This window comes from Culicoides brevitarsis, chromosome 2 (assembly GCF_036172545.1).
Source record: "Culicoides brevitarsis isolate CSIRO-B50_1 chromosome 2, AGI_CSIRO_Cbre_v1, whole genome shotgun sequence".
Classification (NCBI taxonomy): domain Eukaryota; kingdom Metazoa; phylum Arthropoda; class Insecta; order Diptera; family Ceratopogonidae; genus Culicoides; species Culicoides brevitarsis.
This window is the reverse complement of record NC_087086.1, coordinates 10,898,823-10,923,103: the sequence shown is the minus strand read 5'-3', so window position 1 is coordinate 10,923,103 and position 24,281 is coordinate 10,898,823. Positions and strand designations below refer to the sequence as shown.

General features: G+C 26.3%; 1 protein-coding gene across 1 annotated transcript; it reads right to left on the bottom strand.

Annotated features, from left to right (window-relative positions):
* Positions 1-528: 528 nt before the first annotated feature.
* LOC134831761 (unconventional myosin ID) lies at positions 529-21,073 on the bottom strand. Its single transcript, XM_063845572.1, has 9 exons — positions 20,590-21,073; positions 6,302-6,408; positions 6,043-6,238; positions 5,753-5,972; positions 4,238-4,847; positions 3,899-4,178; positions 2,909-3,138; positions 1,888-2,852; positions 529-997 (listed from the first exon to the last, which is right to left on the bottom strand). The coding sequence occupies exons 1-9, from the start codon at positions 20,679-20,681 to the stop codon at positions 671-673; spliced, it is 3,027 nt and encodes a 1,008-aa protein (XP_063701642.1). The 5' UTR covers positions 20,682-21,073; the 3' UTR covers positions 529-670.
* Positions 21,074-24,281: the final 3,208 nt, after the last annotated feature.

The window sequence follows — 24,281 nt, the reverse complement described above, 5'->3', positions numbered from 1 at the left end:
CGAAAAAAATAATAAATTTAAATTTAAAAAAAATTAAAATAAAATAAAAATATATTTTAGGTATAAAAATATTTTAAAAATACGTTAAATTTGAATAATTGCTTTAATAATTAAATGGTTAAAAACTTAAAAACCCCTAGATTAAGAAATAAAAACCACTCAAAAAAAAATTTTTTTTTTTCATTAAAAAAAAGTCAAATTTAAAGTTTATAAAAATATTTAGACGTTTATTAAAAATATTTTTCTTGTACATAATTATTTGTTTAAAAACTAAAAAGTAACTGCAGTTTGACATTTAAGGCAAAATATTTATTATTCAATACAAAAAATTGTTCAGCGTTTTTCTACACTCTATTGTTCATTGTTGACATCGATTTTTATCACATTAAGCACTTATACTTAACAATCTATCTCATCATTTAAAATGGTTTTTAAGGATTTTTTTTGTTCAAAATTGACATAAAATGGCACAAATGCATTTTTTCGCAGTTTTTGTGTTCAAAATTTTGTTTAAATGCTTGTTCGTAATTTTTTTTTGTAGGAAAATACTGTTTATTCCTGTAAATTTTGTTTTTCATAAATATTAAATATGGTCAAAATATTGCAAATATATTTTTCGTTGTTTCTCAATAAAAAATTTTTTGTTTCCACAAATCAACGTTTCATCATTTTAACAACAATATGATGCTGGCACTTCATAGACAATCACGGAGCCAGCATGCTTAAAGGCAGGCTGTTCGCATCCCGCAACTCCTTCAATACTGATGGTACGTGCTTTCTTGCCGAGATGGCAGGTAATTGAGGTACTGACGTGAACCGGTAGCTCACGATCACACAAATCCATGTACTTTTTGCATACATGTGCGATAAATTCGCCGACGCGGTCTTCCTTGAGCGGCTGATTTTCGCCCGTGAGAGCGATAACGAGGTCGTTGTTGGTGGCAGCGTGGAAAACCATTAGTTGATCGCGACCCGGAGAGACACTGATGGCTGTTAACTGCAGGAGAAAATGAGTTAAAAGTGATTTTTTTAAAAAATTATATTTGAAATATGACTTAAAGTTAAGCTTAAAAAATTAATTTGATTCAAATTTTAACTTAAGTTAACCTCAAAAAATTATTTTGACTTTAGCTTAAGCTAAAAAATGATTTTTTGCTACAAAATTTATTAAGTCGAAATTTACATTTATTCGACTTGTGACTTAAGCTTAACTTAAGTCAAATAAATTGATTCAATCCAGACTTAATTCATAAAATTAAAAAAAAATCAAAAAATTATATTTGTTTCAAAAATCGAGTGAAATATACAAAAGTGTATGTTGACTTAATATATTAACTTAAGAAACTTTAACTTACACTTAAGAAATGTTTTTTTTTTATTTTAGACTAAATTTTTGAAACAAATATCATTTTTTAAAAAAAATTTGCAATTCAAAAAAAAAATGAATTAAGTCAATTAATTTGAATTAAGTTAACCTTAAGTTGATCTTAAAAAATCTTAAGTCATAAGTCAAATATTTTTTCATATTTTCTGTAAAAATTATTTGACTTATGGCTTACGCTTGACTTAAGTAAAATTAATTCACAGTTCAAAAAATTCATATTTGTTTTAAAAATCGACTCGAAAATCCAATAATTATTTCTTAAGCTTAAGTTAATACATTAAGTCAACTTAAGAATTTTTTTTTTGGATTTTCAACTCAATTTTTTTAAAAAAGTATATTTTTTAAAATATTTTTTTAAAAAATTTTGTGAATTTAGTCATTTAATTTGACTTAAGTCAAACTTAAGTTACTTCGACGTAAGCTTAAGTCTTAAGTCAAATAATTTTAACTTAATAATTTTTGCAGTACTGATTTTTTTTAATGAATTTCAGATAAAAACTTACCTCTTTAATACTAACGGATCTCTTCATATTTTTGAATTTATTTTTGGCGCCATCCAATTTGTAAATGCCCGTTTCTGTGAGGATAATTGCGCGATCCGCCGTTTTATTTTGATGATTGAACTTCTTCACAAAAGACGAAAAGAAGACAAGTTTAAATGCATTTGCGTTCCGTAAATTATTGACGCTCGTGTTGTACGAGTTGTAATTTGAATTTTCGTGCGTATTTGACAAATAATTCCCGGTCCATTTCCGTTCTTGCCCCCAATAAGGACGACGTCGTTTGAGCGCATCAGCCGTGATGATTTGCAAACGCAGTTGAGGCCATTCCGAACGCGGATATTTCCTCAAAATCATCGCTGCACGCCAACGCGAGAACAACATCCGCAATTGTTGCTCGCCATAACGTCCCGCAAGAGGCGCTGTAGGCCATTGAATGCTCTTGCCATAATCGCGCATCTGCTTGGCACGTCGGAAACTGTCTGCCAAGTACTGCACATAACTTCGCAACTTGTAACTTCGATAGTACCGCATAATAAGTAGCGCCGCTTTCATCTTTTTGTACTTTTGGCGTGCCAGGAAGCCCCGAACTTGCTTCTGGAGGATCACAACGATGCCCGGAATCATGTCGTTTCGCATTTTTTCAAGGGCAAAGAGCGTTTTCGGTGATCGCAAGAAGATTTTCGTGTGTCCAAACTGCACGTCGTTCACAAGTTGCTTCTCGGTCAGCAAAACACGAACTCCTTCACGATCGTCGCCTTTGCGGAAATTGGGCCACGTGTAAACCGACACCATTTTGTAACGCAGCAAAAATTTGTCGTACTTTTGGCGGTAACAGAAACCCGCGCGACGAACCCGAACGTTCTCCAGAAGTCCCAAGTAGCGAACTTGATGCTCGACACGCGTCTCGTCGAAAATTGAGGGACTTTTGATGTCATTGGGTTTGATGCAACGAACGTAGAAGGGTTCTAAAAGAACAAAAAACGTAAAACTTTATAATTTTTTTTAAAAAAATGAAATTTACCTTTCTTTAACAAAGTTGCTACCAAATCAGACATCGATCGTTGGAACATTGTTCCTGCTGTCAAGGGTCTCTTCGTTGTCTTGCTGATGTCTTGAGCACCTTCAGGCCACATTTCACTCAAAATTTTGTTACTGGAATTGAACAGGAGACGTTTGAAGTCTTGGTAAAGTTGATCGCGATTTTTCTCGATGAAACCGTGAATGGAGTAGATCACGTCGCCAGCGTAATGTCTAAAAATCAAAAAAAAAAATGAGTATAAGAGAATTATTTGACTTAAAAGGCTTTTGAATTAATCTTAAGTTTTAAAATAAATGAAAAATTTAAATAAAATAATATTTAAATTTTAAAAAGGAAGCAAAAAAAAGTTTTGAAATAATTTTTAAAATATTTTTTTTTTAAATTTAAAAAAAAGAATTGAACGGATTTTACTGAGTTATTTGTAAATTTTTCATCATAATTTACTGAACTTTTTCTTTTGTTTTTAATTTTTTTTTATTTATTTTTAAATATTTTATTTAAATTTTAATTCAAAAAATAAAAAAATTAGAAGATTTAAAAGAAAAAAATATAAAAAAAACTATTTGAAATAAAATTCAAAAAAATAAAATAAAAAAAAATTTTTTTTTTGTATTTTGTAATTTTAAACTGAATTTTCGATGAATTCAGAACATTTCAAGTGAAAAAATTAAAAAAAAATCATAAAATTTTTTTAAAAATATTAAAAATAATTTTCTTAGCTTAAACAAATTCTAAAAAAATTGTTCAAAAATATTTTTAAAATAATTTTAAATATTTGTAAAAGTAAGAAAAATACCTAATGGTAATTTATGATATAATTTTTATTTATTTTTTGAATTTTAAATTTTAACGTCAAAAAATTTAAACAAAAGTTTAAGCGGTCCAAATTAAGTTTAATATTTAACTTAATTTTGCCTTAATTTAAAAAAATTCAAAAATTAATGAGTTTAGACTTCAAAAATCGAAACTTACGTGATCCGGAAATCAACTTTGTGTCGCAATTCCTTGTCCATCGGCTTCAATTGACGACTGGAAAAGTGCTTGTGGTGCATCAATTTCTTGTCCATCGCCTCCAACAACGTCTCATCCGTAATTTTTCCGACATTCAAACATGCCTCATCCATGATCGAGATGATTCCCTTGTGCTGTTGCTCGACCAAGTCACAAATTATCTGATTGTTAAAATACTCAATGTTGGTCCATGCGATGCCTTCACGGTTGTACTCCTCTTGCTCTTGTTTCAAAACCAATTCTACAAAAAAAAAATATTAATTTTTTAATTGAAATGCTTTTAAAAAAAATTTCACTCACCAATGAACAACTGTTGCAACTTTTCATTGCAATAATTGATGCAAAACTGTTCGAAGCTGTTTGTGTCGAAAATCTCAAAGCCATAAATATCCAAGACGCCAATGACTTTGTTGAAGCGCTTCTGAATTTCCGTGCCCGGCACCAAAATCGCCTTATTGATGCGCTGAATGATCCACGTGAACAACCGATCGTAAATGGCTTTTGCGAGGGCGTCTCGTCCATGTTCCGCCTGTTCGATGTTGTGACCTTTTTTCATGATGTCGCCATACGCGGCGATCGTGCGATGCGTCAAAGCGTTTGTAAGTTGGTCTTGTGTCACATTGAGCAACTTGGCAGTGTGCGAAAGGGACGTTTTGTTGTCAATAAGTACATTGTCGTCATCCGATTTGAAGGTGATGTTGCCGAGATGCAGGACGGCAGCGGTAATTTTCCACACAGTTTGGAGCTCTTCCGGCGAGAATCCGAGCGTTTTGAGCGCATTTGATGTCGCTTTGTAATCCGATTTTTCCGTTAACGTGTCTGTGGCTCCTTGATTCGTGTAATGGTAATTATTGACGTCACGCGTCAAGTTGTACGAACGGAGATCGGCATCTGCTGAGCCACGAAGTAACTAAAAAAAATAAGTTTTTTTAAAAAATTTTAGGCTTCAGGAGAATAAATTTAAAATTTTTATTTATTTATTTAAAATTCTTAAAAAAAATATATAAATATTTAATTAAATTATTAAAATTTTAAAATTATTATTTTTTATATTTTTTTCATTTTTTTTTTTTTTTTTTTTTTTTTTTTTTTGAGAAAAATATATTTTAAATAAAAAAAGGAAAATTTTGTGAATTAAAAAAATAAAAATTTAAAAAAAAATAAAATATAAAACATAAAAAATTTAAATTAAAAAAAAATAAAAATTAAAAAAATATTTTTCATTAAAATTATATGTATATTTAAATAAAATTTCTTTCAAAAAAAATTTTAAAACTGAAATTATATGAAAAAACTTATTGGATTTATATTTTTGAAATTTTTTTTTCTAATTTTTTTGTCAAATTAAAAAAATAAACAAACATTAATTCAATGTAAGCAAAATATTTTAAATTTATTTTTTTTTTAAATATTTTAATATTTTTGAATGAAAATTAAAAAAATATTTAATTTTTTATTTAATTAATTTAATTTAATTTAATTTAATTTAATTTTTTTTTATTTTATTTTATTTTATTAAAATATTATTTTTTAGTTTTTTTGAGTGAATTTTTTAAACGTTTTTATTTTTTTTATTAAATTATAACTTAAATTTTCCAGACACAGAAATTTTTGAAAAAAAAAATAATAATTTTGGTAAGCGACTCAAAAAAAACTTTTCATCTAAATTTCAATTGTTGACGTCGTAAGCAAGTTTTCGTATTTTTATACAATTTCAATGAAATTTTTTTTTTTTTTAATTTTTCAATCAAAAAATTGCAATTTTTTAGAGAAAATCAGAAAATTCGTCTTAAAATTAAAATTTCAGCTACTCACTTGATAAAAACTGTGAAAATTCCGTTCCCCTGCTTGTTGCTGAACCACACGTGACTTCTCAAGCAAGTAATTTGTGATGACACCTCCAACGGGATCTCCCTTGTAATCAAACTCGATATCCATATATTTGCCAAAACGACTGGAATTATCGTTTCTATTTGTCTTGGAGTTGCCAAAACACTCGAGCACGGCATTACTTTGAATAAGTACGTTCTTCACTCTATCCCCAATGAGAAAAAACAAATTTTCATCATTAAAAACAGCTTAAAGAAACACTAAAAGTCACTCACCTTTCAATATCATTCGCCTTGCCTTGATTCGTAACCGCCGCAATGTATTTCATGATAATTTTCGATGCTTCCGTTTTGCCGGCACCCGATTCACCCGAAATCATTATGCACGTGTCGTGATTCCGTTGCTTCAAGACACGGTAAGCAGCATCGGCAATGGCGAAAATGTGCGGAGGATTCTCGAAAAGTTCGCGGCCTATTAATAAAGAATGAATTTTTCATTGCTGGAAGATGATTTTTTTTATGTTCAAATATTTACCTTTGTATTTGTCAACATTGTCGGGCCCGTAGATGTTTTGATTGCAATATGGATTCATTGAGACACATACTTCGCCGATATATGTGTAAATTCGGCTGGCTTGGTAACTGAAAAAAAAAAAGAAAAAATTGGTAAGTATTCTTTTTTGTATCTTTAATGAACAATTTTTCTTTTCAGACAATTATTGATTCAATTTCGAGGAAATTTATTAATAAAAAAAAATCAAATACACGTGCCCTTCATTATCCATTGTTTGTATCTTTCGAATTTTTCAAACATCGTCTAAGAAACACATTTTTTTTTTTTTTATTCACATTAGTAACGCCTTTTGGACTTCAATTAATTTTTTATTTCATCACCTTTTGCTTGGGAATCAACAAGAAAAATAAAAGACATAATATTAATCAAACAATGAACAAAAAAAAAATGTGTGTTAAACACGTTTATTGGAGTTATTACATGAGAAATGTGTGTGTTCCGATAAGCAAAAAAAAAAAAAGATATGTGAACAACAAAAAAATTGTTGAAAATTTTAATGGCACTGTTACACTCCAGTTTTTGTGCAGATTGATAGGAATCATGGTGTGAAAAGTTTTGGAGTGAGAAAAAAAATTTGCTGATTTTATGAGTTGGAAGTCTGTCGGTGCTTGATAAAAGCAAATTTTAATCCAATTTTAATAATATTTTTTTCCAGCAAATTTATTTTAAACCCAATTCACGGCAACTCGTTAATTAAAAATATTTTTTTTTTGCAAATTGAGTCTTAAAGATTTCAATAACTTGACCAATTTGGCATGAAACGATCACAATAGGTCTTCGGACTGTGGTGATGCATCCTCAAACCTAACTTGAAGATACTAATTTAGCATAAAATTTAATTTTCGTAAAAAAAAGGTAAGTTTATAATTTTATTTATGCGAGACATTTTTCCATGAAGTATCGTCGTACTAGTTGACTTTCGGTAAAAAAAAAAAGGATAAAATACCCACAATATAAGAATAAACGATTCTAAAAATAACTTTTTTTTGCGATCTTTTGCCCGTTTACAATTTTCTTGGAAATTTCTTTAATTTTAGATTAAATATTTTTAAATGACAAAATAAAAGTGTTGAAAAAATTATTTTATTTTTTTTTTAATTTATTGTTATTCTTTAATTAAATAAAAAATTAAACTTGTTTTCAGGATATTTTTTTAATAAAATTATAAAAAAATTAGGTTTAATTAAATTTAATTAATTAATTTTTTTAATTAAAATTTTTTTAATTAAATTTTTTAATTAATTTTTTCAATTTAAAATTAAATTTTAATTTTTTAATTTAATTTAATTTAAATTAATTAAAACTTAATTTAAAATTTTAAATTAAGATTTTAATTTTTTGAATTTTTCGAAAGAAATTAAGGGAAAAAATGAAAAATAATTATTTAAATAAAGAAAACTTTTGACATTTTTGCTACCATTTGATTAAAAACGATAAAAATATCGAAAAATAAAATTCCATTAAGATCAAAAAATTAAAAAACAATTAAAAAAAAATATAAAAATATTTTTAAAAAATTAGTAGAATAAAAAAATATTTTTCTAAATAATTAATTTTATTTATTTACAAGATAAAAAATAAAAATTTGGTAAAAACTAAAAAAATTTAAAAAAAAAATTAAATTTATGAAATTAATTTTTATAAAGTTTATTTTTTTAAATTTTAAAATTAAACATAAAATTTTTATAAAAGCGCTCATGTTAATCTACCATTGCAAATTTTTTCACCCACTTTTTCTTGTTATAAATAATTTAGCTAATTTTATATTAAATAAAAAAAAATAATTATAGATGCACTAATGTCGTAAAATTTTTCACAACTCACATATGACATGATTAAAAATTAATTTTATGTGTGAACTTCTCTTTTTTTCTTTTAATTAACTCAACAAAATTTTTCAAACCAAAAAAAAATAAATAAACCAGGTTGCTATTTTGTTTCTTTCTTTTTTTGTCGTTAAGGTTCAACAAAATTGCAAAATTAAATTATTTTTTAATCATTTTTCGTATCTTCACTCTCAAAATTACTCAAGTGAACAAATTTTACAACCTAACATTAAGGCAACCTTTTTGTTTGTAAATTTTATTAAATCTCAAGCCACAAAAAAAAATCAATTTGATGAAATAATCACCGCGTGCTTGACTTGTTTTGAATGAATTTTTGATATATTCATCAAAGTAGAGGCGATTCAATTTTCAATTCAATTCAATTATTAAGACAAGTTTTAATTTTTTTTTTTTGCTACTAAAGAGGAAAAGTTTTAAAAGTTTGTTTTTACGGTTCACTTAATGGATGGCGCTCTACCTGCCGAAATTAGATCAAAACATTATGGGTGTTAATCTCTTTCCAACTTTTTTCGTGGTACTACATTGTAAACGTGATTGCCCACTCGTGTGTTACATCAAAGTAATTTTATCTTTTTGTTCACTTTATTTTACTTTTTTTTTTTGTTTTCTCATGAATTATATAATTCCTTTCAGTTCAAGCCATGTCAAGCAGCAAGAATTTTCATTCAAATTGATTTAAAGCACTTGATTAAATTAAAATCGCAGACATCAAATGGCTACAGCTGTTAATGACGCCAATAAAAATGTAACGTAAAATTTTTTTATTTCTTTACTGATTTGTTTGTTTGCTCACTAAAACTTGACGAAATGAAAATTTATGTCTTTATATAACCAAAAATTTAAAAAAATGAATCTTTTTGGGAAATCTGAAAAACGTGTGAGAAAAACAACAAAATTTTCAATGGAAGATAATCCATGAAAACCTCAAAATAAAAATATCTCTTCCTAAGACCAGCTGAGACGGCTTAACGATACTTTTAAGATTTATTGCTTCAAGCTGCGATTCCATTTCATAATTCGTTTTTCCGTCTTAATTTTATCACTCGACACAAAAGTGTGAAAGGAACGTTAATCACGATGCGATGTTCAATATAAATTTTGTCACCCTGCGGATTTAAAAGGGGTGAATTTAACCCTTTGAAGGAATTAAAATTTAAAAAGAAGTTGATCGAAGCCCTTTGAAGGTTAGCTTAAGGCGTTAAAAGAAACCCTTAAGATATTATTTGAACCGCTTTTGAAGTAAATTATCTCCTATGGACCCATTAAGGAGATTAATTTGATCCCTTTTATTTCTTTGAAGCTTAAAAGGGATCAAAGGGGTCAAATTTTGATCAAGAATGGATCAAAATAACCTTTTAAATGGGTTCATAGGAGATAAACAATGGCAAAAGTGGTTCAATTATTCTTTTAAGGGTTTCCATTAACGACCTGCAGGCGTAAAACGGGTCAAATTGATTATTTGAGGAATCACATTGACCCCTTAGGAGATCATATTGACCCCTTAGGAGGTCATATTAACCCCTTAGGAGGTCATATTGACCCCTTAGGAGGTCATATTGACCCCTTAGGAGGTCATATTGACCCCTAAGTAGGTCATATTGACCCCTTAGGAGGTTATATTGACCCCTCAGAAAGTCACATTGACCCCTTAAGTAAATTTCTGATCTCTTAAGAAATCAACCTGATTCCCTTATGAGTTAGTCTCCAGTTATACAGAACCTTCAAGGGGTTCATTTTGATCCCTTCAGAGGTCAATTTGATCCCTTAAGACTTAAGCTTTAAGACCTCTTAAGGGATCAAATTGACCTCTTGAAGGGATCGATTTTTAGCAGACAATCTGCAGACAAGCTCGAAAGGGAATCAGGTTAATTCCTTAAGAAATCAGAAAATTCACTTTAGGGGTCAAATAAAGGTTGTTAAGGTCACTTAAGGGACCTCCTAAGGGGTCATTTTGATATCTCAAAGGATCAATTTGACCCGTTTTCAACCAGAGGGTGCCTTAAATTTACTTTTAAGAGGTTTCAACTAATTTCTTTTTAAAAATATGAAGTTTGAATTATTTCCTTCAAGTGTTAATTTCACTCCTTTTAAAACCGTAGGGCCCGCAAAAAACTATCGCTAAGTAATTACAATTAAATCGATCAAATCTTCTCATTATTTCCGCACCAATTTCTGACGTCAAACAATCTTCCCCCTGCCAGCCAATTATTATTTACTTGCCGTTCGCAAAAATATCAACAACTTCTGTACGAACGAACATAACCTCGGTCAATGTCTTCATAACACATTTTTTTTCGGTTTTATACGCAGCACGCGAATGTAGGTAGAATGTGCAACCTTTCTTTAAACTTTTTTCTCTGTTTTTATGTACAACACACTTAATCTCATTTTGTTTTTATTATTTTCAGTTATTAAATATTAAGTAACGTCTATGCATTTACCGGCATGTACCTTCACATTGTTGCGCAATAATTGGAGCAACATGGGTAAGCAACGCAGCATTGGTCAACGGGCGAAAGAGGGAAGGGAAGCGAAGGTACTTTCCGAATAGTTTTTTTTTGTTGCTGTTGTCTGTAAATAATTGCATAATTATTGTATTTAAATAACATTTCAATAACAGAAGAAAATAATTTTTATCATTTATTGAAATTGAAAGTAAATAAGACGACGCACGCAGATGATTTTTTGTCGCATCTCGAGGCAAGTGCGGTGAAAGAATTTATCAGTAAATGACATGTTTGCATGTTTACCTGAACGAAAAAGTAGCAGCGACCTTGGAGTATGAGGAAATTTATGCGAGAGAGCGAAAAAAGGGAAGAAACGATAATTAAGAGAGTAAAAAAAATGCAATCCTTTCACAATTGACATAACAAATATTTGGTGTATGTAATCATAACATAACATAAGAGATTGGCATTTTTTTTGTTATAATTACTTGGACAAGGCTTTAAGGCGGAGTGAGGAAATACTTTAAGCTGGAAATTCGTCGTTTTTAATTTAAAAAAAATAAAAAGAATTGATTTTTTTTTTAATTTTTTTTTTTTAAATTTTTTTTTTAATTTTAATTTAAATTTTACTTTTTAAATTATTTTTGAATTAAAAATTAAATTAAATTTAGTTTTTAATTAAATAAAATTAAAAATTAACTTTATTTTTATTTAAAAAAATTTTTAATTTTAATTTAATTTAAAAAAAATTTAATTTAAAATTTTTAATTAAATTTTTAAAATTAATTTTTTTTATTTTTTATTAATTTTTTTCAATATTTTTTTAATTTTTTTTAAAATATTTAAGTAATTAAATTAAATTTAGTTTTTAATAAAAATTTAAAAAAAATTTAGAATTTTAATTATTTTTAATTAAAAAATTAAGTTTAAATTTAAAATTGAATTTAAAAATAAAATTAATTTAAAAATTTAATAAAATTTTAAAATTAATTTATTGTATTTTTATTCAAATTTATTTTTATTTTAAATTTCTTACGATTTTTTTATATTTTTTAATTTTTTATTATTAAATTTTCTTTCTAAATTTTGCTTATGCTTCATAATAAAATAAACATGAAATATTTTGCAAAATTTTCGAAATATCGATAGAGTCTGGGAAAAATCTTACGCATGTATAAATAAAAGGTATATAGGCAAATATTTTTCCAGAACATTTTTTGTTGGATTTTTCCATATTTTATCAAAAAATTCTAGAATGTTTCTTGCAATAAATAAACCTTTTTTTAATATCTATCATAAAAACATATAACAATATTTCATCCTTTTTGACACTTATTCTAATTCTGACAAAAACAAACAATTCCGCTGAAATTCGTCTAAGACTCTTGGCACATGCTCATCAATAATTTCTTGGAATGTTAAATTTTTCAAAGATATTAAATTTACTTTTTCCACAAGAATTTTGTCTAAAAAGAAATTTACATTTAAAATAATTCATTTAAAATTTACATATGAATGCGTTTCTTCAAATAACAAAGGAAAACAAATTTTAACGTCACGCGCTTCCCTTCCTTCCTCCACAAAGTCTCGTAAGAGTTAAAACCGAATAACCGGTAAAACATTTTTTTTTGTGTTTGCAAAAAATTACAATCTCCAGATGTTGGTAGCTGGCCAATTTTCGTTGATATTGTTGTTGAGAGGCAGCGAGGTGATAGTAAATTGAATTGCCGAACAATCATCAACAATTAATCGTTTGTACATTCTCTTAATCTATGTTATGTGTTACGATTTGCGGTTGCTGTTTTTGACAATTTTCTTATGTAATCGCAATTTTCTTGCAATTTTTTGTTTTTGTTTTATTTTAGATGGATGGCTTCACTACGGATTCCAAGATTTTCTTGTTTATTTTTTTTTTTTTTTATTAATGAAATTTTTTCTGACGTTTTTTTTTATGTCAAAAATTCAACAATTGATTGATTTAATTTTTATTAATTTATTCTAATAAATTTTTTCTTATTATTTTTCGTCATAAAAAAATTTTCAAGGATTTTGTTTATTAATATTAATTTTTTTATTTAAATTTTCATTCATATTTTTTATTTAATTTTCCTTTTTTTTGTCAAGAAAGTCTTCAAGGATTTTATTTTATTTTTATTTTTATCAAATAAAAAAAAATTATTTTAAATAAAATTTAAAGATTAAAATAAATTTTTTAATTTAAATTAAAAAAAAAATAAATAATATTTATTTAATTATTTTTTATTTTATTTAATTTATTTTATTTTTATTTATTTATTTTATATAAATTTAATTTTTATTTTTTTTATAAAAAAATTATTTAAAAAAAAATTAAATAATATTTATTTAAATATTTTTAATTTTATTTAATTTAAATTTTTTATTTTTTTAAATTTATTTTCTATTTTTTTCTTTTATTTATTTTATTTTTTTTCTCCAACCACCCGCAGGTAACACCCAATTTTCGTGCAAAATTTGGCAATTTTCTGCATTCAATCGTCATCCATGCATGTACACACCGAGATAGCTAAAAACAATAATATTTACAATTACCTCACTTTGCTCTCTCGTACGAAAGACGACGACAACATACAAAAAAAAAATGAAAGAAAGACAGTCATAATATTGTGCATGAGGAAAAAAAATGGTTCAATTCAGTTAATCAAAAGGTAGTCAAAGAAACTCCACACTGACTATAAAAACGAACGAAAGTTTGGCAAAAGGTATCATTAATTGAACAAAGCTTGCTGGATTCACATCAAAAAGGCAATTCCGAAACCTTAAAAAAAGCCAAAACAAATTTTTCGTTCTTTTTAATTAATATGGGATACAGAATTGTGGTACGTTATTTATTTATAGAAAATATAAATAATTCAAAAAAAAAATTAAAAAAAGTGACAAAAAAAGGAAATTTATTTTTAGACACAAAAGAAACAAATAAATTAATTCAAGTGAAAAAAGGATCTTATCAGCAAAAAAATAAATAAATAAGAAAAGGAACAAAAAAAACGGATATTAAGTGAATTATTTATTTATAAAAAAATAAATGTTTGTCCCGAAAAATAAATAAATAAAAAAAATACTGTGAAGTGACGTACAAAAAAAAAGATTTTTATCAAGAAATCTTGTTTTTTATGGAATTTTCCGGAAAAGATTTTTTTTCTATAAGATATCCTTGAAAAAGATAAAAAAAAATTTTTTAAATTTTTTTACGTAATTTTTTAACAGAAAATTTCTATTAGTTGCGCCAAATTTCAAACAACTTGTAAAAAAAATTACTTAACATAAAAAACACGTGATTTTCGACAAAAATGCGTCACAAAAAGCGGAAATTCAAGTCGTATCCATATCATATCATTATGAAAGGGCGATGGCTTTAAAACGGTCCGGTGTCTATGCACTTGTCATTTCACCTTCACTATTCATTTTTTTTCCATTACCGTACGATTTGTCGGTTATTCGAGTGTATCGAGGCTTTTTTGTCCGCATCTGTCACAGTCACATAATAGCTTGTAATTGAAAACTTCTTTATTAATTTTTTTTTTCATTTTTTTAGCTCGCTACTGCTGTCTTGTGCACAGTATTTGCTGCAGTCGCTGCTCTCGGAGGCGGCGGTCACAAAAAAGTGATTATTCACGTGCCTTTGTTGATCAAAGATCATCATCACACACACACCGTCTACAAGCACATTCATCACAAAGTACCTGTCAAAGTGAAGGAAGAATTCTTGGGATACACCTACGATCATGGGCATGGCGGACATGGCGGAAGCATCGGCGGCGGTGGCTTCGGAGGATATGGTAAAAAATTTTTTTTTAACAAAAAATCTAAAATTTTTATAAATTTTTGTTAAATTTCAAGATGGCGGTCATTCATTCGGCGGATCATCAAGCGGCGGAGATATTGGGCACACATCCTATGCCGCAGCTGACAGCCATTCTTACGGCGGATCGAGTTACGGATCATCCGGAGCGGGATCTAGCGGCGGGTATTCGCACGGAGGAGGCGATCTCGGGGGACACGGAGGATCTACGGGATACAGTTTTGGCGGTTACAGCTCAGGAGGATCCGGACACGGTGGCGACATTGGTGGCGGATATGCTTCAAGTAGTTATGGATCTTCCGGAAGCGGAGGTCATGGATGGTATTAAATTTCTACTTTCCTTCGTACCTTATTTGATTCTTTCTTAGAAAAAACAAAAAATCCCCAAAATAATCGCAATTTTTGTGCGTTCCTAGTCCTAAGAGTTGTCTTTTCTCCAGTTTTGTTTGTAAATAAATCTGTTAGCTTGTAAGTGATTGACAAACAAAATAAAATAAAAACTGAAATGTGATGTTATAAAAAAAATATTTTTATTTTTATCACTCAACTCCCACTCATTCCACAGAACGGAACAATATTACTCAATCATGACGAATCAACACTTAACTCAAAACTTATGCAATAAAACTATCTTGCATGCGTGTATTAATTAGCTGTTCGTTTCGTTTAACAAATCGTTTACAACTTAGATTGTTATCGCAACCTCTTTTTATAAATAATAAAGACATTAACAGTTTTGTGGTTAAGTTGATATGAAAAAAAAAATGGTAATAATTATCGTTCTTGAAAAAAATTATTGTTTTTGATAAAAGAAACGCATTTAATTGCATAGAATCGCATTTTGAAGGGAATTTATGAAAAAAAAATTCGATGAATTAATTGATGAGGCAGTTGCAACATTGTCAGTGATTGATGAGATGTTCATGGCAATTAAAATTAAATATTATTTGGGTATTCAAAAAATATGTTTTAATTAATTTTTTTATTGAAATTGGGTCTATGAACTATGAAAAAAAAATTTTTTTGTTTTTTTTTTGTTGATGGATTGTTTTTTTTATAGATCCTTTATATTCAGTAATTTTTTTGATTCTTTGACCTATATTTTTTAAAAAAATTTTTCATCTTCGTAAAAAAGGTCTGAAGTTTGTATGGAAAAGAAAAAATTAAAAAAGTTTTTTGTAAATATTTTTTTCAATAATATTAAAAGGTAATGAAATAAGCAATTTAATAAGTTTCAGGAAATTTAAGCCGCTTTCAATTAATTTCAAATATTTTGTTCCAAAAGATTTTTTACTTTAAAAAAAAAAAAATTTTTTAATTTTTTTTCATATAACAATTTAAAAAAAATTATGGCCGTAAGTATTTATTTTCTAAAAATTTTTTAAAATCAAAAAAAAAATTAATTTTTTGAAAAATAAAAAAAAATATAAAAATTTTAAAAAAAAAAATAATCACAAAAAAAATCATCGAACAAAAGTTTTTTTAATTAAAAAAAATATGAAAAGAGTACGAAATAGTCCAAAACATGGTAATAGGCATTCATTTTTTATCGTTTTCTATATTGCCCTAGGTATTGAATTATAAACTTATGAAAAGGGCATGAAACAAAATCTTTTAAAAAATATAACGATGTTAGATTATTAATTATAAATATTTTTTTTCAAAAATTTTTACTTTGGGAGATTTTGTTTAATTTTTCATTTTTTAATATTTTTTTTATTTTCAAATTTGAAAATAATATTAACCAAAATTTTATGGGACAAAAAATAAAAATATTAAATTTATTCGCCTTATTTAAAAAAAAAATTATATTTAATTTTTTTATTAATTTTAAATATTTAAAAAAAATATTTTTTTTAATAATAATCGTTCAATAAAATTAAAAAAAAAATATTTCAAAAATAAATTTAAAAAATTGCAATTTTTAAAAAAAAATTTTTTTTTTTATTTATGAAAATATTTATAATTTTTATGAAACAAAATTATAATTTCTATAATAAAAAAAAATATTTTTTATGCAATAATTTGAATTTAAATAAAATAAAAAAAAACACTAAAAAATAATTTTTTATCATATGGATACTCCTGAATATATTTTAACGATGAAGATACAATTTTTGAGTTTCAAGATCAAATTCCGCATTTTTCAATCAAAATCGTTATCGTTTTAACTTTTGTTTTATTTTATTTTTTTTTCAGATGAATACAATAAAAATTTAACAACAAGTCTAAGGTATCGATTTTCACTTAAAAAAAAAATATGATATACCTCCTACGTGCCAAATTTTCGTGAAGAATTCTAAGAAAATCAGAACAAATCTCAAAAAATTGACTGAACTTAAATAAATTTTCCATAGACATCAAAAAATTCTTTGATCTCAAGTTTCGCAATTTGTCTTCCAATCAAAAAAAAATTCAATTTTATATTTTTCTCAGTCTCATCAATGCAAAAAATCAAGTTCAAGGATATCTTTTTTACACACTTAAATTTTTTTTCTCGTCAATTGCGTGTAAAAAATAGCTTCGTAGAAAATTATTGAGATGTCTGACATATTTTGGTCATAGCCTGAAGTTAAACGCTTTCGACAATCCACGTCTATTGTTTATCGTGATAAATTTGTTGTTTTAGCTTGAAACAACCCACATTTAGCATTCTCATCATTTGCCTATATTTACATCAATGCTGAATCGATCTCATCCTACAAAACTCTACAATTATTATTGCTTGCTCGTGTAAATTGCTTTTAGCTCAATGCCGGTGACTCATCTTCTATTGACTTTGTCTTAGTTTCGAACGCATGTCATGGATAAATTTCTATGACGACATTCTGAAATAGGATATGACTCAAAAGCAATTAATTACAAATTGAATCAAGTCAGAATGAATGGAAAAGTTAGTCGGAAAATGTGTCACACGTCGTTACGCAAAAAACTGGAAATGACAAGAAAAGATAATTTTCCTGTGAATTTTATTTATTTTCTGTTGAAAGGACGTGTTTGAGTTTCAAACCATTCAGTTTTCAAGAGTGACTTGGACATTTTACGACTTTGTCCCACATTTTCTACAATCTGAACAATGATAAAGTTGATAACTTGATAAAAAAAACCAATCCTTGAAAAATGTTTTATTCGAAATTTATTCGATTTTAGTTTGGTGATGGCTTCATTGCGTAGCTTTTGGAGCCCCGTTACATTTTTATGTTGAAGAAAGAGTCGTATTTCTCATGAATTTACACACAATGTATTGCGGTTTTGCACGAAACGTATGCGAAATAATCGAAAACCAGTTATTTACTCACTCTTGAGCATTATATCATTGAAACCATTGAAAATTAATGTTTGTGATTAGTATTGACTCCTCACATTTACAGTAATTTTCAATAAAAGTTATCGAAGTAATGATTGACGAAAGCGTATTAAGGATAAAAAATAAATTAAGTGTGACTTGAATTATATTTTATGAATAAAAATCTATTTTTGTTAAGAATATTAAAATTTTTTCCTACAATTTTATTTTTAAAAATTAATATTTTAATAATCTAGAGAATTAACGAATAAAAATTTTGATTTTAAATTTTTATAGTATTAAAATTTTAAGTGAAAAAATAAAAATAATACTAAAAAGCGAATTTAAGTATTTGATGATAATGATAAGTTTCAAAAGAATCAATTTGACCCTTTATTTTCTGAACAAATGTAAAAAAAAATTACCTTTTGATATTTTAAAAATAAAAAAAAAATAATTTAAATTTAATTACTATTTAATTAGATATTTCCTTGAAAAACTCTAAACTTTGATTACCTATTTTATTAAAAATAAATTATTTTTTTTAATTTATAAAAAAAAAATATTAAAATATAATTATTTTCATCTTTTTCTAAGTTTTTGATTTTTTTAAATATTTATTCTTTAAAATTTCTGAAAAAATATATTTTTATTTTTTTTTCCAATAGTTGATATTTTAGTTAAAATTTAATTAAATAAAAAATATAAAAAATTAAAAAAAATAATAAAAGTTTAATTAATTTAAAGCTTCAGCATTAAAAAAAATTCCTTGAAAAATTTAAGTAAAAATTTTAATTTTAATTAAAATTAAATTAATTTAATTAAAATTTAATTTTAATTTTAATTTTAATTAATTTTAATAAAAATTTTTCATAATGACAAGAAGCGCATTTTCTTTCAACAAAAACTTGATCAATCAACGCACGAGTTCAAAAACGGAAAATTACAACAATTTTAACACCATTCCCCGCAAATAAATAAAAATAAAATTCCATTAGTTTCACCTTTTCTTCCATTGTCTGTCAGTATTTATTTCCTCTTGCTATTTACTTTTCATTTCCTATCAACTTCCACGAATAAATCTTTATCAACCACTCCCTCGATTGTTGTAGATAGAAGAAACCATTTCAAAGCAAAGCGTTGCAATAATCTCACCATCGCGTGAATTCCCAGAAAAAAACAACTGATTCACATAATATGTCGAAAAAATGCACTTGACTCACAGTTTTACGACAGAAAATAGAAAAAAAAATAAAAATGCACTAACAACGAATCATCAATGAATGACAAGTTTTTCAAACATTTTTTTATATTTTTATGTTAGGCCGTTCCAATTTTTTTTTTTTTAATTTTTTGTCCCATGCTTCATTTCAAATGTAGAATATTTAATTAAAAAAACTAAAAATAAATTTAAAAAAAATTAAATAAAAGTAATAAATTTTATCAAAATAACAATTTTTTAGGTATTTTTTTTATATAATTTTTCAAACAATTTTTTTTAATTTTTCAACAATTTTTGCAAATAATTCATACTCTTTCTTATTTTTTTTTAAATACCTTAAGTTATAAATTTATATATTTTTTTTTAAATTAATTAAATTTTTTAACAAATATTTTTTATGATTATTTTTTTATATTTAATATTCTGCATTTATTTGAAAATCAGCAATATTGAAATATAAAAAAATATAAATAAAAATTTAAAAAAAATTAATTTAAAATTAATAATTTAAAAATTATTTTTTTTTTAAATTATATATTTTTTTTAATTTTAATTTAATTTTAATATATTTTAATTTATTAATTTAATTTAATTTATTTTATTTTATTTTATTTTAATTTTTTCTAATAAAAAAATGTTTTTTTCTAATAAAAAATATTAAAAAATTTAATAAAAAAATATCGGTCAAATATTTTATTTTAAAAAAAAAAAAAAATTTTATAAAAAAAATTAATTATTATTAAAAAAAAACTTTTGACACAAAAACTTTAAAATAAATTTGAACCGGCCTGAAATATATTTTTAAAAAATGTAATAAACATAAATATAGAAGAAGAAAAAAATACAGAAATAACTCCAACCATTAGAAACTTTCACTGTATAATTTAAATCAACTCCGGTGCATACCATCACAAACTGCAATGCACTCTACCACGCACCAAAACAACAGAAGAAAACATTGTAGTAATTACATTTTTAATCCGGAAGATAATCCGGTTTTGTTACAATGAATTTTGTTCTTTTATTTATTTTTTTTTTAAATTGCAAATGATGGAAAACGTGAAGTAACATCGTGAAAACAACAGAACCTGATAAAAATCGAGAACAACTAGAACAGTAACAAAGTTCATCGACCGGTTTTTTCTTCTCACACAAATTTTTTTTTTTTTTTTTGACATTTCACCTGAATTAACCTAACGGTGAACGATCGTGCACGACGACGACGAACAAAAAAGAGCGATATTCAAATTGAAGAATGTTAAAGTTGAATTCAGGGCCATTCAAAATTGTGTCAAAACTTAAAACGCGAGTCACACACTTGAAATTACGCGAGTAATAATATTTTTTTTGGAATATTTCAATATGAAGTCATCGTCGTGTGTGATTGTTTGTTTGTCAAAACCGCACCTCGCAACGAATTTTTTTTTTTTATTTTCGTCACAAAAGCACTTGTGCAGTACTTGTTGCAATATAATTATTTATAAGGGATATTTGATTACCTTGTGACTGAATTTTTTTTATTGACTGCACATTCGAATAACAAACAAACAAAAAAATGAATTTCACGCGCTGCTGCAATTTCTGACATTTCTTGACATGCACTTACCGCTTCTTGAGGTTTGCCATGAATTTCGGCATCGAAACTTCGTCCAAGAGCACAAAATCGCGCACTCCGACTTCGTTGTGTGATGACATCATTTTCGGTTGTTGACTCACAAGTCGCACGCAGAGAGATAGGATTGTTTGGAATTTCTTCTTGATTCACAAAAAAATTTTTTTTCGTCTTTCTTGGTATTTGGGTCTTGTTAAATTTGATTTTTTTATTAAAATTCACAATTTTTCTTGCTTTTTGTCGCGTTTTCAGCACAAAACTGACACTTTTATCATCGTTATTATCGCACTTTTGGCTTATTATTCAATGATATCTGGCAATATTTGATAGATAACGTGCACGAAAGATAGTGTTATTGATAAAAATGATTATTTTTCGGACGCACACAATTAGCTCATGATTTTAAAATAAAAAATGCCGCGACACACCGAAGATTTCTTTCGCGTTTTTTTGTTAATAAATAACAACTTTCGTCTGTCGCTCGCGTTGGATTTGTTGTGTCTGTGAATATTCTAACAGTTTTGCGTTCTCTGCGCGTTGTTGCCCTTGCTGTGTATACGTTAAAAACACAACTACACACACGAAAGCAGCTGTCGAGTACGTTCGTATATGTGGCGTGTGTGTGAGAGTATGGGTACGAGAACGACTGATTCATAGTTTTTTTTTAGTAGTTGAATGAAAGTTATACGGCGGTACTGGAAGAGGATGAGGTTTCATTCGGGTATCAATGTGGATTTTTGAATTGATAGTGGAAGGAGGGACGTTGTGGCTTTTATTTTTTTATTTTTTACCGCATTCCTGCTCCAAATGGATAAAAATTTGTCAGAGGGCTATAATTTATCATTTTTAATTATTTTATAACTCAAAAATGACAAAAAATTGAAACTAAAAAAAAAAATTCCTTTGACATAGGGTGCATTTAAGATTGCTCATCGATGGACATCAATGATTTTTTTCCAAATTTTTTTTTCATCGAACGAAATCGAAATTTATTTTTATTTATTTTGTTTTTTTTATTTATTTTTAAATTGTTTTTTTATTTTATTTTATTTATTTTTTTATGAATTTTTTTTTGGTCTATTTTCATTTTTTTTTTTACACAAAATTTAATATTTTTAAAAATTTTTATTGAAAACGATACTTCTAAAATAATTAAAAATAATTAAATAACTAAAGAATTTTCTTCTCCAAAATATTTTTTTTTTAAATCCTTAAACTTTAAAAAAATTTTTTATGGAAAATCATTTATACCTATTTATATCTAATTCAAAATTGAATTGTTAAAATATGTCAAAAGTCCATTTTTTAAAAAATTATGATCAAATTTATTTTTAAAATTTTTTCAAAAAATTTGATAAATTAAGTTATCTATTTTTTTACTAAAGCTAAAGTCATAAGTCAGATTGTTTAAGCTGCAGCCTGTACGAAATTTCTGATTAAAAATCGTAGGGCGGCTAAACTTTATGTCTTATTTTATTTTTAAATTTTACAAAAAAAAAAATAATATTTTCTCGAAATTTGAAAAAGAATGAAAAAAATATTTAACTTTTGACATATTTCAATTTTTTCCTAAACTTCAGTTTTTAAATCAATTAAGTGAATATATTTTTTTAACTTAATCCCAAGTTTAATTTATAATTTTTTATTTATAAGTTTTTGCAGCCCTGTTTTTTTATATCTAATTTTTTATTCATGAAATATTAAAGATTGAAAAATTGAATAAATGTTATCGTATTTTTTTTTTTTTTTTTTTTTAGATTTTTAATTTTTGGTTAATTCTAAATAAATTAAAGACAACAAATAAATTTAAAAAAAGTTACTTTTAAACTGATTTTAATTTTTTAAATTAAAGCTGTAAAATAAAATTTAGATGAAAATAAAATAAAAATCATCAACTCACAAATATCACCATCAACTTTAAACGGAAATTATGTGAAGATCCAAAGATAAACGGAAATAAATCATTTTTAATGCGAGTTTGTTTCACTCATATTTTTTTTTGGCTGAAATCAAAAGACACAAGATTTTTGCAATTTCCTCATAAAATTAAATTTTTCATAAGAAAAAAAAATAATTTGTATTTTTTAATATGATACCTTTTTCCTCTCTTTTCAACATTTAATGAGAAAAAACGAAATAAAAGCTACTCATGTGTAAAGAAATGTGTATTTTCTTCCTTTGTTGTGTGTTACTCGAATTCTACTCAAATTGAATTAATGGCATGTGGAATTTCTTTTTGGACCTTCATTTCCGGGAAAAGTCAAAAATATAAAAGCATAAAATTTTTTTCATCAAAAATTCTTTGTGACAACTGCACGTGTGAAATCTTTGTGAAAAGCAAAGAAAGAATTTTTTCGAGGAAAATGTTGAAAAGCACATGTCACAAGTCATTTCTATGTAATTTTTACCTTATCCGACTTTTGTGTTTAAATTAAATATGGAAGCGCCTGGTTTTTTTTTTGATTTTTTGAACAAAATAATATTTTTTATGATTTATGAATTAATTAATTGAAGGTAAGTCAAACATCAAATCAATAATGGGAAGACATAAATTAAGGAGAGACATTATTTTGCCACAACTTTGTCCTTGACAATGTCATTAATCACTCAGACAGAAGAACTTCCTTCAATTTCGCGATGATTGATGAAGAGGTTTTCTGTGAATAATATCACTCAATTATTTTTAACCAGAAAATTTCTGCAGCTGATAACAAAATTTCTTTTGTTAAATAATAACATCGCCTAAACAATTTTTTTTTTTTCAGAATGAATTTTTTCCTAAATTTCTTCATCTTGAAAAAAAATTGCTAAATTTCCAGGAAGTAACAATTTTACGAGAATCATTTAAAAAAAATCGTCTCTTCACTTCGTTTCACTTTTATGAATGACTAAAAGAAGCAAAAACAACAATTCGTTTTTCTCTCGTGCGCCACTTTTGCACGACGGTAAACACGACAGGACAAGCAACAGATGGAAATGTTGTACTTTTACTTTCGTTACGCTACTGTCTCGTGACCTACATTGCCACAGAGCTGAATGAGCCAACACACGTCTGCCTGTCTGATGCGAGGTGATTAAACCAGCAGCCGAACGATAACGACAATACGGGAAGTAAACAGAGATGAAAATTTCGCAGATGGAGAGATCATCGTACAAATCATTCGGGAAAACATGCGTAATGACGATCATCAACAGCCGGCAATCATAAAAGTGAAATATTTCGTGTAAACAAGATTCAGTCATCAATCGGGGTTTCGAAACAACGGAAGTGTCTTCTAGCGGGTTGTCTAATAAATAAAAATTAAATTTACGAAAATTAATTCAAAAAGTTAAAGAAAACAAAAATATTTTTAAAAGCTTTTAATTAAATTCAAGAGTGAAAAAAATAACAAAAATACGAAAAAATTAGCAAAATATTTCTTACAAAAGAAAATGTGGTAAAAAGTGTATCAAAATGTGATCCAGACCAAAAATAACAAAAAAAAATGAGAAATTAAAAGAAAGAAAGATAAATAAACAAAAAAAAGTAAAAATACACCATAATAATAGTAATGACGATATGCGAACGAAAACCGTTAAATCACACATGTTATTGAATTTTTTCGTGTCGTTTCATGGAAAAAAAGGCGTGGAAAGGAAATTAATTCGCATTAATTTTATTAAATCTATCCGCAAAATAAATATCT